Source organism: Choloepus didactylus, chromosome 4, assembly GCF_015220235.1.
Source record: "Choloepus didactylus isolate mChoDid1 chromosome 4, mChoDid1.pri, whole genome shotgun sequence".
Classification (NCBI taxonomy): Eukaryota; Metazoa; Chordata; class Mammalia; order Pilosa; family Megalonychidae; genus Choloepus; species Choloepus didactylus.
This window is the reverse complement of record NC_051310.1, coordinates 29143454-29157597: the sequence shown is the minus strand read 5'-3', so window position 1 is coordinate 29157597 and position 14144 is coordinate 29143454. Positions and strand designations below refer to the sequence as shown.

Sequence of the window (14144 nt, the reverse complement as noted above, 5' to 3'; positions counted from 1 at the left end):
CCTGATAAGTTTCAGAGGCACGGCTTCGGGAATGTCTCACAAAACAAATGATTACTCTCTTTAAAAACATACACTCAATTTTTCTTAATTAAATGAAAGACTCAGCTCATTTCTAGTGGAAACTGATACTAAAGAATGTGCCTGGATTATAGGTCCTACAACTAAAATGTTCCCTTTTTCCTCATAAAATGAGATTGATACTCATAGATAGCCAATGTAATCAATGTCATTATTGCAACATTGTGACCTTTTTCACTTCTTTATATTTAGTAGCTACCCGAAGACATAACACTACCTTCAGCCCCTCAGTATAATCGGACAAAAACATGAGTTTAAGTTTCATTGTTGCCCATGGAAGGGAAAGGAAAGGAGGAAGGTAGAAAGGCAAGGAAGGAAAAACTCCATGAGGTCAGGAACCTTGTCTTGTGTATCTTCTTTACTCTTTTATCTCCAGCATATAGCAGTGTTTGGCACACAGAAGGTGCAAACAAATGCTTGGTATATATGTAATTAATATTTATTGAGTATCCACCAGGCATCACTTTTCACATTTCTTATCTTAGTTAATCCTCTCTACAATCCTATGAAGTATTATTATTGTCCCCAATTTATAGATGTGGATTGCTACCTCAAAATGACATAAAGTTGACCTTCAAAAAGAGGAAGATAAATAGGAAAAATCATGTCCATAATCATCTAGTTTTATCTCATTCCAAATAAATGAAAAGACAGAGGATCCTAGATTAGCAGAAGAGAAAGTAAAAATGAGTTTTCCAGATACTCTGCTTAGTGACTGTATTCAGGAAGAGTTTTGGGAGCTTTTCTTACCCAAGCAGGATACTAACTCTTTGGATGTGCTTTGTATTCTGGGGCTCATAATGCAGCAGCAGCAACTACCACCAGCAGCCATCACAAACAAGGTGTCAGAGTCCCTGAACACTTTTAACTAAACTGAGGAAAAACGGATTACCTTTTACGTCTATTTTAAATGTCTCAACTCATTTCAAGAAGATTAAAGAAGGAATTTGCTTGTTTCAATGTTACCTCAAACCCATATGCAAATAGAACTCTGATACTGAATCATACATTTATAGTCAAAGACAATACTTTGTTTTTCAGAAGAGCAGCACACAATGTAACTGCAAATGAATGTCACAAAAAATAAGCTGGGCAATATAAAGCTCCAATGAAGAATTTTGATAATTACAAGCTGCATTGTAAAAATCACTCTCAAATATGTTTGTCTGCATTGTTTGTGATTCCTCAGAAGATTGAAAACACTCTCTTCCCTGTTCCCCTCCCTTGTCTTTTTATCCTTTTCCTTTTCCACTGATTCCTACCACTCGTGCCAAATCACTCACTTACTCACCTCTTGTTTCACCACTATATTCAAAGAGGGAAGGGGAAAAGGAGAGTGAAAGAGTGTGTGTGTGTGTGTGTGTGTACAAGAAAGGTGGAACTTGAACTTGGAAGTCCCTCCTCCCAGAAAACTTAAACAGAAAATGAACTCTAGCACAGGGATGCTTATTGAATTTTAATGGGTAGAACTTGAGGAGATCCAGAAACAGGTGATACATAAAAAGAGACCAGTAAGATGGCATTCATTCATTTATTTAGCTTAATCAAGAAATGCAGGGGTCATTCTTGATTTCTTCCTTTCTACTCCCTGACAACTCATCTCAAGGCTAAATGGCTCTTATATCCTAAAATAAATTAAGAAACCACCTCTTCTACCACCCAATCCAGGTCTCTAACATCTCTTGCCAAGATTTCTACAAATTGCTGTTTGATTGGTCTCCTTGGTTTCAATCTTGCCTGCCCTCAACAGTTTTTGACTTTGCAGCCACTCAGCTATCACAAATGTAAATTTGATCATAGTGTTCTCTTGTTTAAAACCCTTAACTGGTTCCCCGTATACTAAAGGTGAAGTCCAAACTCTCTTATGAGGCTTTTTAGAGCTCTGCTTACATTGCAAACTCTTGTCTTGCCTCTCCTCTCTCAGATGCTACACTCAACCATATGAAATTTTGTCAGTTCCATATGAAATTTTTTTTAGTTTCTTAAACATGTAATTGATGTTCTCTTTTACGACTGGTCTTCCCATGCCCTTCTCTCTACCTAGGAATTTTCTTTTCTTCATCCCTAAAACATTTAATAGTATTCTCTGCTAGACTTTGGTTTAGAGGGCAAGAGGTTTCCCAGCATACTCAGCATGCCTTTATATCTCTAGCACCTAGTATAGTACCTTCAAAGAATTGGTGCTCAGTAAATATTTTTTCAATGAGTAAATGGAACACCTTTTATTTATAGAAAACAGGGCAGGGCTTAGAGATGAATAAATCACCCACTACCCTTAAGGAGGATAACATCAAATCCAGAATGTCTGCTATACATAATTATTAGTTGATAATGAGTAAATAAAATCGACTCCAATTTGGATACATGGGGATTCACTAATACTGTAAATTGAAATTAAATATTTAGCTCTCCCTTCTGGGATAGTCTAATCCACACTGAATGCTTCTGGAAGACAGTTTTATGATTTCATATTAAAGATGAGGAAAAAAGGCACAGCAAAGTTAATGGAGTTACTCAAGGTTATCCCCCAGTGAAACAGAGGCAGAGCCAGAACTTAAAACTCAAAGATTTCAACCTCCAATCCTTAGTGCTATCATTTTTTTTTTTGGGGGGGGGGAGATAACTTCATCCTTTTCCCCCAAAGCTCTATTGTGTGATTGAACGACTTTAACCTATATACTTCAATAGTCTTCACCAAGACATATGTATATTACCAAGACTATATGCAAATGATACTTACATTTGAACACAGAAACTTAGGAATGTAGGCACTTTTACATGGATTTTCATTTAGTCTCTATAATCAAAGGCTTTCTGTGATGCACAACTGTACTAGGTGCTACTCTTATGTTTAAGTCGTCATCAACTATCATACTCTGAGAGGTGTCAGCTCCCTCTCTGTTCTTAATAGAATGTAGGTATCAGGTACTAATTGCCACAACAAAGTGCCAAACATTTAACTCTTTCACTGTTGGACATCATATTGGATATTCTACATCTATAAATGTCCATAGACGGTTGGCACATTCTATTGCACTAGATAGACATCTGGTAGAAAATGCTGCCAGTACTTAATAAACTTTTAAGAAAAAACATAAGCTATTAAATTTAATGAGATTACTGGTTCCAACATTTGTATTGGGTAAGAAATAAACTCAAAAAGGTTTGTCTGCTATTTCAAAAGGCAAGCTATGTACCTGATAAATATATGTGGCCTTCTAAGGCTAACCGCGATGCACAGTAAAAGTGTCTCAAAGAGCCTTTATTACCTTTTCAACATATATACTTATGTACACAGTGCTCTGCTTTTCATAACACCATGCACTGCTGATATTAATTTCTCAGAGATAGGTAGGACGGGTATGCATATGAGATTTTTCCTGGCTCCAGATGGGAGCAACCAGAGCTCGCTCTTAAAATGAATACACTCAAGGTGTAAAAAGAATTTAATCTCACAAAACTGTATCTAACATGTGCCACTTTTATTAGGCATATAAAACTATACATTTTCTCATTATTTTCAAATCAATTATACAGTTTTCTTTTAATGGATACATCACCAAATAGAAGAATTCCCAATCATAGAACATTTCCTTTTCTCTTCAGGCATTACTTGACCCATACTTCATTCACCAGGAGCACACATATTTACCCCTACAGAATTCAAGCTAGCTCATTATATCACTCTTCAGTACCACCTTGCAGCTCCAGGCCCATTAAGAATTCTAAATGTCCAAATTATTTACTCTTCTTAATCCCCAACATGACTTTAAGTGAACTGGTTCTGTCATGTGAGTAAAACTGATTATGTTTCCTCTAATAAAGACAGTCACTTGAGTTATACATTTTTAAGTTACCCCTTTGTGAAAGGAAGAGGGAACTTCAGTCAGATACCAACTTAATATCAATTGCTCATACCATGAAATGTCAATTAGAAGTCTAGTGGAATCTTTCAAACACAATTTTCCAGACCAAGAAATGTGTATAAACGGAAAGTGAATTGAGAGACTATACAAGGTAAGTTTTAAGCTCCATATATGTGGCCATTTGGAAGATGACATTCGTGGAGTCAGAATAATTTTGACTTTTACTTGAAACGGTAGATTCCATGAATCCATCCTCATTCATCAGCCCTGTTTTTGAGGAAATGACTTTGAAAGGATGTTGCTTTCATTTCCTAATGCTGCAGTTCCTATTAAGCTACTCTGAAGAATAGAGGTTTCCTTCAAGGGTAGCATAAAGGCTGAGTTGGCTTCCTGCTTTAAGGAATGTGTAAGTGCTCTCAAAGATTTCTAAAAGAAAGCAAATGCCAACTTGGGCTTTAAAGTTCTGACACTGCAATTTTCACCCCATCTGCCATAGTGGTCTGAATGTGACAATAAAAACAGAGAATAATGGAATAAAAATACAAATGTATTCATCCTAAGGACATTTGACTTATTTAAGAATTTAATTTACCTGCAGAGATTCCATTTCTTCATCTTTTCTATGAGTCTCCTCCAGCAGATCTATAAGAAAGTAAAATGCCCATCTAAATTCAATGTAAAAACTGGTTGCCTCATTACCAAACCCAGTTCAGTCAGTAGTTAGGATAACCCACTGTCTGGAAAGAGAATTTGATGTTTAAGTGTGACAAACTACATAAAAGAAATGCCTTCTGATTCCAACTAATGGACTCTGCCAAACTTAAGCTAGCTGAGAAGCCACAAGAGACCTTGGCTTTACTTGAGATACCAGAAAACCAGCCCAATTCAGTTACAAATAAAATCATACCAAATGCTTTAGGAATTTGGTCAAGTGCTTATATAACTGAAGTAAAATTTCCTTTTAAAAGATGATAACTTTTTTTTTTGTTTTGAAAGAAAAATTAAAAACAAATCATTTGGGCTGTGGAGGGTGCCGGAGTCTTCACCCCACACAGAGCGAGCCGGCTCTGGGTTCCGGGGACAGCTGGCCTTGGGATCGGGAGTCTTCATGAGTGAATAGCGCTCCAGCCCTCCTGGTGTGGCCACGCTGTGATTCATCACCTTCTTCTAAAGATGTATCCCGACTTATCTCCACACTTGCACACTGAAGAATGCAACATCTTGATTAACTTGCTAAAGGAATGTCACAAAAATCACAGCTTTTTGAAAATTTTTGGCCACTGCAACGATCTTGATCGAGAGATGAGAAAATGCTTAAAGAATGAACACATGGCAAAGAGAACCAAGAGCAGGGAACATGGCAATGTGGTACGAAAGAGACTTTTTAATCCTCCAGAGGAATTTGAAAAATAAATTATGTTTTCACTGGATGCCTTGGCTGAGAAAAGACCTAAAGACAGTTGGTTGATAGCCAAAGGAATGCTATTAGGTTTCTGTGGTCCTTTGACTAGAAAATGTGACCCATTTTTGAACCATGGAATAATACAGGGATCCTGGAATCTGAATACTTTTTGGGTGGAGCCTTTAGTAGTAGTAGTATTTCTCTCTCCTACTAACAGACCCAACTTCTAACATGTTCCTTTTCTTTGTTTGTAACCAGTTCATCTCTGAGTAACTTATCTCCCTCAATAAAATAAACATTTTAATCATATTTCCTCCTTTCTCTTAGACTCTCCTGGAATTAGGGTACCATTAGGCATCCCTTTTTAACTACATGATGATTTTGAAGCTTAAAAATTAAAGGCACGGAGGCGGGGCAAGATGGCAGACTGGTGAGCTGTATGTTTTAGTTACTCCTCCAGGAAAGTAGGTAAAAAGCCAGGAACTGCGTGGACTGGACACCACAGAGCAATCTGTCTTTGGGCATACTTCATACAACACTCATGAAAACGTGGAACTGCTGAGATCAGCGAAATCTGTAAGTTTTTGCGGCCAGGGGACCCGCGCCCCTCCCTGCCAGGCTCAGTCCCGGGGGAGGAGGGGCTGTCAGCTCCAGGAAGGAGAAGGGAGAATTGCAGTGGCTGCTCTTACCGGAAACTCATTCTACTGATTCAAACTCCAACCATAGATAGACTGAGGCCAGACACCAGAGACTCTGAGAGCAGCCAGCCCAGCAGAGAGGAGACAGGCATAGAAAAAAAACAACACGAAAAACTCCAAAATAAAAGCAGAGGATTTTTGGAGTTCTGGTGAACACAGAAAGGGGAAGGGCGGAGATCAGGCCTTGAGGCGCATATGCAAATCCCGAAGCAAGGCTGATCTCTCTGCCCTGGGCACTTTTCCTTAATGGCCCTGGTTGCTTTGTCTATTAGCATTTCAATAACCCATTAGATCTCTGAGGAGGGCCGTTTTTTTTTTTGTTGTTGTTTTTGTTTTTTTTTTTTTTTTTAAAAATCCTTTTTGCTTTTTCTAAAACAATTACTCTAAGAAGCTCAATACAGAAAGCTTCAAAGAATTGAAATTTGGGCACGTCAAGTCAAGAGCAGAACTAAGAGAGCTCTGAGACAAAAGGCAATAATCCAGTGGCTGAGAAAATTCACTAAACAACACAACTTCCCAAGAAAAGGGGGGTGTCCGCTCACAGCCACCATCCTGGTGGACAGGAAACACTCCTGCCCATCGCCAGCCCCATAGCCCAGAGCTGCCCCAGACAACCCAGTGTGACGGAAGTGCTTCAAATAACAGGCACACACCACAAAACTGGGCGTGGACATTAGCCTTCCCTGCAACCTCAGCTGAATGTCCCAGAGCTGGGAAGGGGGAGCAGTGTGAATTAACAGAGCCCCATTCAGCCATCATTTGAGCAGACTGGGAGCCTCCCAACACAGCCCAGCAGCCCAGAACTGCCCTGGGGGGACGGCACTCACCTGCGACATAGCACAGTCATCCCTCAACAGAGGACCCGGGGTGCACAGCCTGGAAGAGGGGCCCACTTGCAAGTCTCAGGAGCCATACGCCAATACCAAAGACTTGTGGGTCAGTGGCAGAGACAAACTGTGGCAGGACTGAACTGAAGGATTAGACTATTGCAGTAGCTTTAAAACTCTAGTATCATCAGGGAGATTTGATTGTTAGGGCCACCCCCCCTCCCCGACTGCCCAGAAACACGCCCCACATACAGGGCAGGCAACACCAACTACACACGCAAGCTTGGGACACCAATTGGGCCCCACAAGACTCACTCCCCCACTCACCAAAAAGGCTAAGCAGGGGAGATCTGGCTTGTGGAGAACAGGTGGCTCGTGGACGCCACCTGCTGGTTAGTTAGAGAAAGTGTACTCCACGAAGCTGTAGATCTGATAAATTAGAGATAAGGACTTCAACTGGTCTACAAACCCTAAAAGAACCCTATCAAGGTCAGCAAATGCCACGAGGCCAAAAACAACAGAAAATTATAAAGCATATGAAAAAACCAGACGATATGGATAACCCAAGCCCAAGCACCCAAATCAAAAGACCAGAAGAGACACACCTAGAGCAGCTACTCAAAGAACTAAAGATGAACAATGAGACCCTAGTACGGGATATGAAGGAAATCAAGAAGACCCTAGAAGAGCATAAAGAAGACATTGCAAGACTAAATAAAAAAATGGATGATCTTATGGAAATTAAAGAAACTGTTGACCAAATTAAAAAGATTCTGGACACTCATAGTACAAGACTAGAGGAAGTTGAACAACGAATCAGTGACCTGGAAGATGACAGAATGGAAAATGAAAACATAAAAGAAAGAATGGGGAAAAAAATTGAAAAACTCGAAATGGACCTCAGGGATATGATAGATAATATGAAACGTCCGAATATAAGACTCATTGGTGTCCCAGAAGGGGAAGAAAAGGGTAAAGGTCTAGGAAGAGTATTCAAAGAAATTGTTGGGGAAAACTTCCCAAATCTTCTAAACAACATAAATACACAAATCATAAATGCTCAGCGAACTCCAAATAGAATAAATCCAAAAAAACCCACTCCGAGACATATACTGATCACACTGCCAAACATAGAAGAGAAGGAGCAAGTTCTGAAAGCAGCAAGAGAAAAGCAATTCACCACATACAAAGGAAACAGCATAAGACTAAGTAGTGACTACTCAGCAGCCACCATGGAGGCAAGAAGGCAGTGGCACGATATATTTAAAATTCTGAGTGAGAGGAATTTCCAGCCAAGAATACTTTATCCAGCAAAGCTCTCCTTCAAATTTGAGGGAGAGCTTAAATTTTTCACAGACAAAGAAATGCTGAGAGAATTTGCTAACAAGAGACCTGCCCTACTGGAGATACTAAAGGGAGCCCTACAGACAGAGAAACAAAGACAGGACAGAGAGACTTGGAGAAAGGTTCAGTACTAAAGAGATTCGGTATGGGTACAATAAAGGATATTAATAGAGAGAGGGAAAAATATGGCAAACATAATCCAAAGGATAAGATGGCCGATTCAAGAAATGCCTTCACGGTTTTAACGTTGAATGTAAATGGATTAAACTCCCCAATTAAAAGATATAGATTCGCAGAATGGATCAAAAAAAATGAACCATCAATATGTTGCATACAAGAGACTCATCTTAGACACAGGGACACAAAGAAACTGAAAGTGAAAGGATGGAAAAAAATATTTCATGCAAGCTACAGCCAAAAGAAAGCAGGTGTAGCAATATTAATCTCAGATAAAATAGACTTCAAATGCAGGGATGTTTTGAGAGACAAAGAAGGCCACTACATACTAATAAAAGGGGCAATTCAGCAAGAAGAAATAACAATCGTAAATGTCTATGCACTCAATCAAGGTGCCACAAAATACATGAGAGAAACATTGGCAAAACTAAAGGAAGTAATAGATGTTTCCACAATAATTGTGGGAGACTTCAACACATCACTCTCTCCTATAGATAGATCAACCAGACAGAAGACCAATAAGGAAATTGAAAACCTAAACAATCTGATAAATGAATTAGATTTAACAGACATCTACAGGACATTACATCCCAAATCAACAGGATACACATACTTTTCTAGTGCTCACGGAACTTTCTCCAGAATAGATCATATGCTGGGACATAAAACAAGCCTCAATAAATTTAAAAAGATTGAAATTATTCAAAGCACATTCTCTGACCACAATGGAATACAATTAGAAGTCAATAACCATCAGAGACTTAGAAAATTCACAAATACCTGGAGGTTAAACAACACACTCCTAAACAATCAGTGGGTTAAAGAAGAAATAGCAAGAGAAATTGCTAAATATATAGAGACGAATGAAAATGAGAACACAACATACCAAAACCTATGGGATGCAGCAAAAGCAGTGCTAAGGGGAAAATTTATAGCACTAAACGCATATATTAAAAAGGAAGAAAGAGCCAAAATCAAAGAACTAATGGATCAACTGAAGAAGCTAGAAAATGAACAGCAAACCAATCCTAAACCAAGTACAAGAAAAGAAATAACAAGGATTAAAGCAGAAATAAATGACATAGAGAACAAAAAAACAATAGAAAGGATAAATATCACCAAAAGTTGGTTCTTTGAGAAGATCAACAAGATTGACAAGCCCCTAGCTAGACTGACAAAATCAAAAAGAGAGAAGACCCATATAAACAAAATAATGAATGAAAAAGGTGACATAACTGCAGATCCTGAAGAAATTAAAAAAATTATAAGAGGATATTATGAACAACTGTATGGCAACAAACTGGATAATGTAGAAGAAATGGACAATTTCCTGGAAACATATGAACAACCTAGACTGACCAGAGAAGAAATAGAAGACCTCAACCAACCCATCACAAGCAAAGAGATCCAATCAGTCATCAAAAATCTTCCCACAAATAAATGCCCAGGGCCAGATGGCTTCACAGGGGAATTCTACCAAACTTTCCAGAAAGAACTGACACCAATCTTACTCAAACTCTTTCAAAACATTGAAAAAAATGGAACACTACCTAATTCATTTTATGAAGCTAACATCAATCTAATACCAAAACCAGGCAAAGATGCTACAAAAAAGGAAAACTACCGGCCAATCTCCCTAATGAATATAGATGCAAAAATCCTCAACAAAATACTTGCAAATCGAATCCAAAGACACATTAAAAAAATCATACACCATGACCAAGTGGGGTTCATTCCAGGCATGCAAGGATGGTTCAACATAAGAAAAACAATCAATGTATTACAACACATTAAAAACTCGAAAGGGAAAAATCAATTGATCATCTCAATAGATGCTGAAAAAGCATTTGACAAAATCCAACATCCCTTTTTGATAAAAACACTTCAAAAGGTAGGAATTGAAGGAAACTTCCTCAACATGATAAAGAGCATATATGAAAAACCCACAGCCAGCATAGTACTCAATGGTGAGAGACTGAAAGCCTTCCCTCTAAGATCAGGAACTAGACAAGGATGCCCGCTGTCACCACTGTTATTCAACATTGTGCTGGAAGTGCTAGCCAGGGCAATCCGGCAAGACAAAGAAATAAAAGGCATCCAAATTGGAAAAGAAGAAGTAAAACTGTCATTGTTTGCAGATGATATGATCTTATATCTAGAAAACCCTGAGAAATCAACGATACACCTACTAGAGCTAATAAACAAATTTAGCAAAGTAGCGGGATACAAGATTAATGCACATAAGTCAGTAATGTTTCTATATGCTAGAAATGAACAAACTGAAGAGACACTCAAGAAAAAGATACCATTTTCAATAGCAACTAAAAAAATCAAGTACCTAGGAATAAACTTAACCAAAGATGTAAAAGACCTATACAAAGAAAACTACATAACTCTACTAAAAGAAATAGAAGGGGACCTTAAAAGATGGAAAAATATTCCATGTTCATGGATAGGAAGGCTAAATGTCATTAAGATGTCAATTCTACCCAAACTCATCTACAGATTCAATGCAATCCCAATCAAAATTCCAACAACCTACTTTGCAGACTTGGAAAAGCTAGTTATCAAATTTATTTGGAAAGGGAAGATGCCTCGAATTGCTAAAGACACTTTAAAAAAGAAAAACGAAGTGGGAGGACTTACACTCCCTGACTTTGAAGCTTATTATAAAGCCACAGTTGCCAAAACAGCATGGTACTGGCACAAAGATAGACATATAGATCAATGGAATCGAATTGAGAATTCAGAGATAGACCCTCAGATCTATGGCCGACTGATCTTTGATAAGGCCCCCAAAGTCACCGAACTGAGCCATAATGGTCTTTTCAACAAATGGGGCTGGGAGAGTTGGATATCCATATCCAAAAGAATGAAAGAGGACCCCTACCTCACCCCCTACACAAAAATTAACTCAAAATGGACCAAAGATCTCAATATAAAAGAAAGTACCATTAAACTCCTAGAAGATAATGTAGGAAAATATCTTCAAGACCTTGTATTAGGAGGCCACTTCCTAGACTTTACACCCAAAGCACAAGCAACAAAAGAGAAAATAGATAAATGGGAACTCCTCAAGCTTAGAAGTTTCTGCACCTCAAAGGAATTTCTCAAAAAGGTAAAGAGGCAGCCAACTCAATGGGAAAAAATTTTTGGAAACCATGTATCTGACAAAAGACTGATATCTTGCATATATAAAGAAATCCTACAACTCAATGACAATAGTACAGACAGCCCAATTATAAAATGGGCAAAAGATATGAAAAGACAGTTCTCTGAAGAGGAAATACAAATGGCCAAGAAACACATGAAAAAATGTTCAGCTTCACTAGCTATTAGAGAGATGCAAATTAAGACCACAATGAGATACCATCTAACACCGGTTAGAATGGCTGCCATTAAACAAACAGGAAACTACAAATGCTGGAGGGGATGTGGAGAAATTGGAACTCTTATTCATTGTTGGTGGGACTGTATAATGGTTCAGCCACTCTGGAAGTCAGTCTGGCAGTTCCTTAGAAAACTAGATATAGAGCTACCATTCGATCCAGCGATTGCACTTCTCGGTATATACCCGGAAGATCGGAAAGCAGTGACACGAACAGATATCTGCACGCCAATGTTCATAGCAGCATTATTCACAATTGCCAAGAGATGGAAACAACCCAAATGTCCATCAACAGATGAGTGGATAAATAAAATGTGGTATATACACACGATGGAATACTACGCGGCAGTAAGAAGGAACGATCTGGTGAAACATATGACAACATGGATGAACCTTGAAGACATAATGCTGAGCGAAATAAGCCAGGCACAAAAAGAGAAATATTATATGCTACCACTAATGTGAACTTTGAAAAATGTAAAACAAATGGTTTATAATGTAGAATGTAGGGGAACTAGCAGTAGAGAGCAATTAAGGAAGGGGGAACAATAATCCAAGAACAGATAAGCTATTTAACGTTCTGGGGATGCCCAGAAATGACTATGGTCTGTTAATTTCTGATGGATGTAGTAGGAACAAGTTCACTGAAATGTTGCTATAGTATGTAACTTTCTTGGGGTAAAGTAGGAACATGTTGGAAGTTAAGCAGTTATCTTAGGTTAGTTGTCTTTTTCTTACTCCCTTGCTATGGTCTCTTTGAAATGTTCTTTTATTGTATGTTTGTTTTCTTTTTAACTTTTTTTTCATACAGTTGATTTGAAAAAAGAAGGGAAAGTTAAAAAAAAAAAAAAAAGAAAAAAGACAAACAAGGAAAAAAAAAAAAAAAAAAAAAAACGATGTAGTGCCCCCTTGAGGAACCTGTGGAGAATGCAGGGGTATTCGCCTACCCCACCTCCATGGTTGCTAACATGACCACAGACATAGGGGACTGGTGGTTTGATGGGTTGAGCCCTCTACCATAAGTTTTACCCTTGGGAAGACGGTTGCGGCAAAGGAGAGGCTAGGCCTCCCTGTATTTGTGCCTAAGAGTCTCCTCCTGAATGCCTCTTTGTTGCTCAGATGTGGCCCTCTCTCTCTGGCTAAGCCAACTTGAAAGGTGAAATCACTGCCCTCCCCCCTACGTGGGATCAGACACCCAGGGAAGTGAATCTCCCTGGCAACGTGGAATATGACTCCCGGGGAGGAATGTAGACCCGGCATCGTGGGATGGAGAACATCTTCTTGACCAAAAGGGGGATGTGAAAGGAAATGAAATAAGCTTCAGTGGCAGAGAGATTCCAAAACGAGCCGAGAGATCACTCTGGTGGGCACTCTTACGCACACTTTAGACAACCTTTTTTAGGTTCTAAAGAATTGGGGTAGCTGGTGGTGGATACCTGAAACTATTAAAGTACAACCCAGAACCCATGAATCTCGAAGACAGTTGTATAAAAATGTAGCTTATGAGGGGTGACAGTGGGATTGGGAATGCCATAAGGACCAAACTCCACTTTGTCTAGTTTATGGATCGATGTGTAGAAAAGTAGGGGAAGCAAACAAACAGACAAAGGTACTTACTGTTCTTTTTTACTTCAATTGCTCTTTTTCACTCTAATTATTATTCTTGTTATTTTTGTGTGTGTGCTAATGAAGGTGTCAGGGATTGATTTAGGTGATGAATGTACAACTATGTAATGGTACGGTAAACAATCGAAAGTACAATTTGTTTTGTATGACTGCGTGGTATGTGAATATATCTCAATAAAATGATGATTAAAAAAAAAAAAAAAAAAATTAAAGGCACATGCTAGGGCAAAAGGAGTTGTGAGGAAATCACATCCATGTTATGAAGATGTTCTAACTTTTATTGTTTTTTTAAAGAACTGTTTTTTAAAAGGTTAAATATTTTTAAATTAGCATTGATAAATTGCATCTTTGCTTAAGATTTTAATTTTCGCAGACTTTTCTTCCCCATTTGGTTGAATATGCCCACCTAAGTGTCAGTTAATTCCTGGATATTAAACTTAGGCCCACTTTTCTCTTTTCTGCCTGGGTAAGGGCTCATCTTCCCAAACTCATTTCTAGCAGACAATCCACCTGCTGGTTGTTTTTGAGACCTGTGCTAATCTGGAAGTCAACAATTTCCCACCATTGCCACAGCAGGGGCTTGATCTTCTTGTCTGAGGTGTCAAGGAATAAATTGTGAGCTCCATTCAGTGGAATTTTATTAAAATGCCTAGCATGAGGGCTTGTTGGTGCCAGTGTTTAATAAGTAATTTCCCCATCACTGAAGGTGTTCAAGAGGCTAGACAGTCATCTAGCAAG

At 38.6% G+C, this 14144-nt stretch overlaps 2 protein-coding genes across 6 annotated transcripts in view; one reads left to right on the top strand and one right to left on the bottom strand.

The window, feature by feature from the left end:
* The window catches only part of CEP128 (centrosomal protein 128), a 632097-nt gene that overhangs the window by 106272 nt on the left and 511681 nt on the right, over positions 1-14144 (bottom strand). For all 5 annotated transcript variants that reach the window (XM_037832153.1, XM_037832154.1, XM_037832157.1 and 2 more), the window contains one exon: positions 4537-4586. In XM_037832153.1, the coding sequence (XP_037688081.1) occupies positions 4537-4586 (50 nt within the window). The remainder of the gene's footprint in view (positions 1-4536; positions 4587-14144) is intronic.
* Positions 5118-5357, top strand: LOC119531190 (COX assembly mitochondrial protein 2 homolog). The gene has a single exon (XM_037832158.1). It carries the CDS (start codon positions 5118-5120, stop codon positions 5355-5357), a length of 240 nt encoding a protein of 79 aa, XP_037688086.1.

What these genes read in the sequence shown, in the direction of transcription:
- LOC119531190 (XM_037832158.1), top strand. Translation starts at nt 5,118, where the DNA reads ATGTATCCCGACTTATCTCCACACTTGCACACTGAAGAATGCAACATC.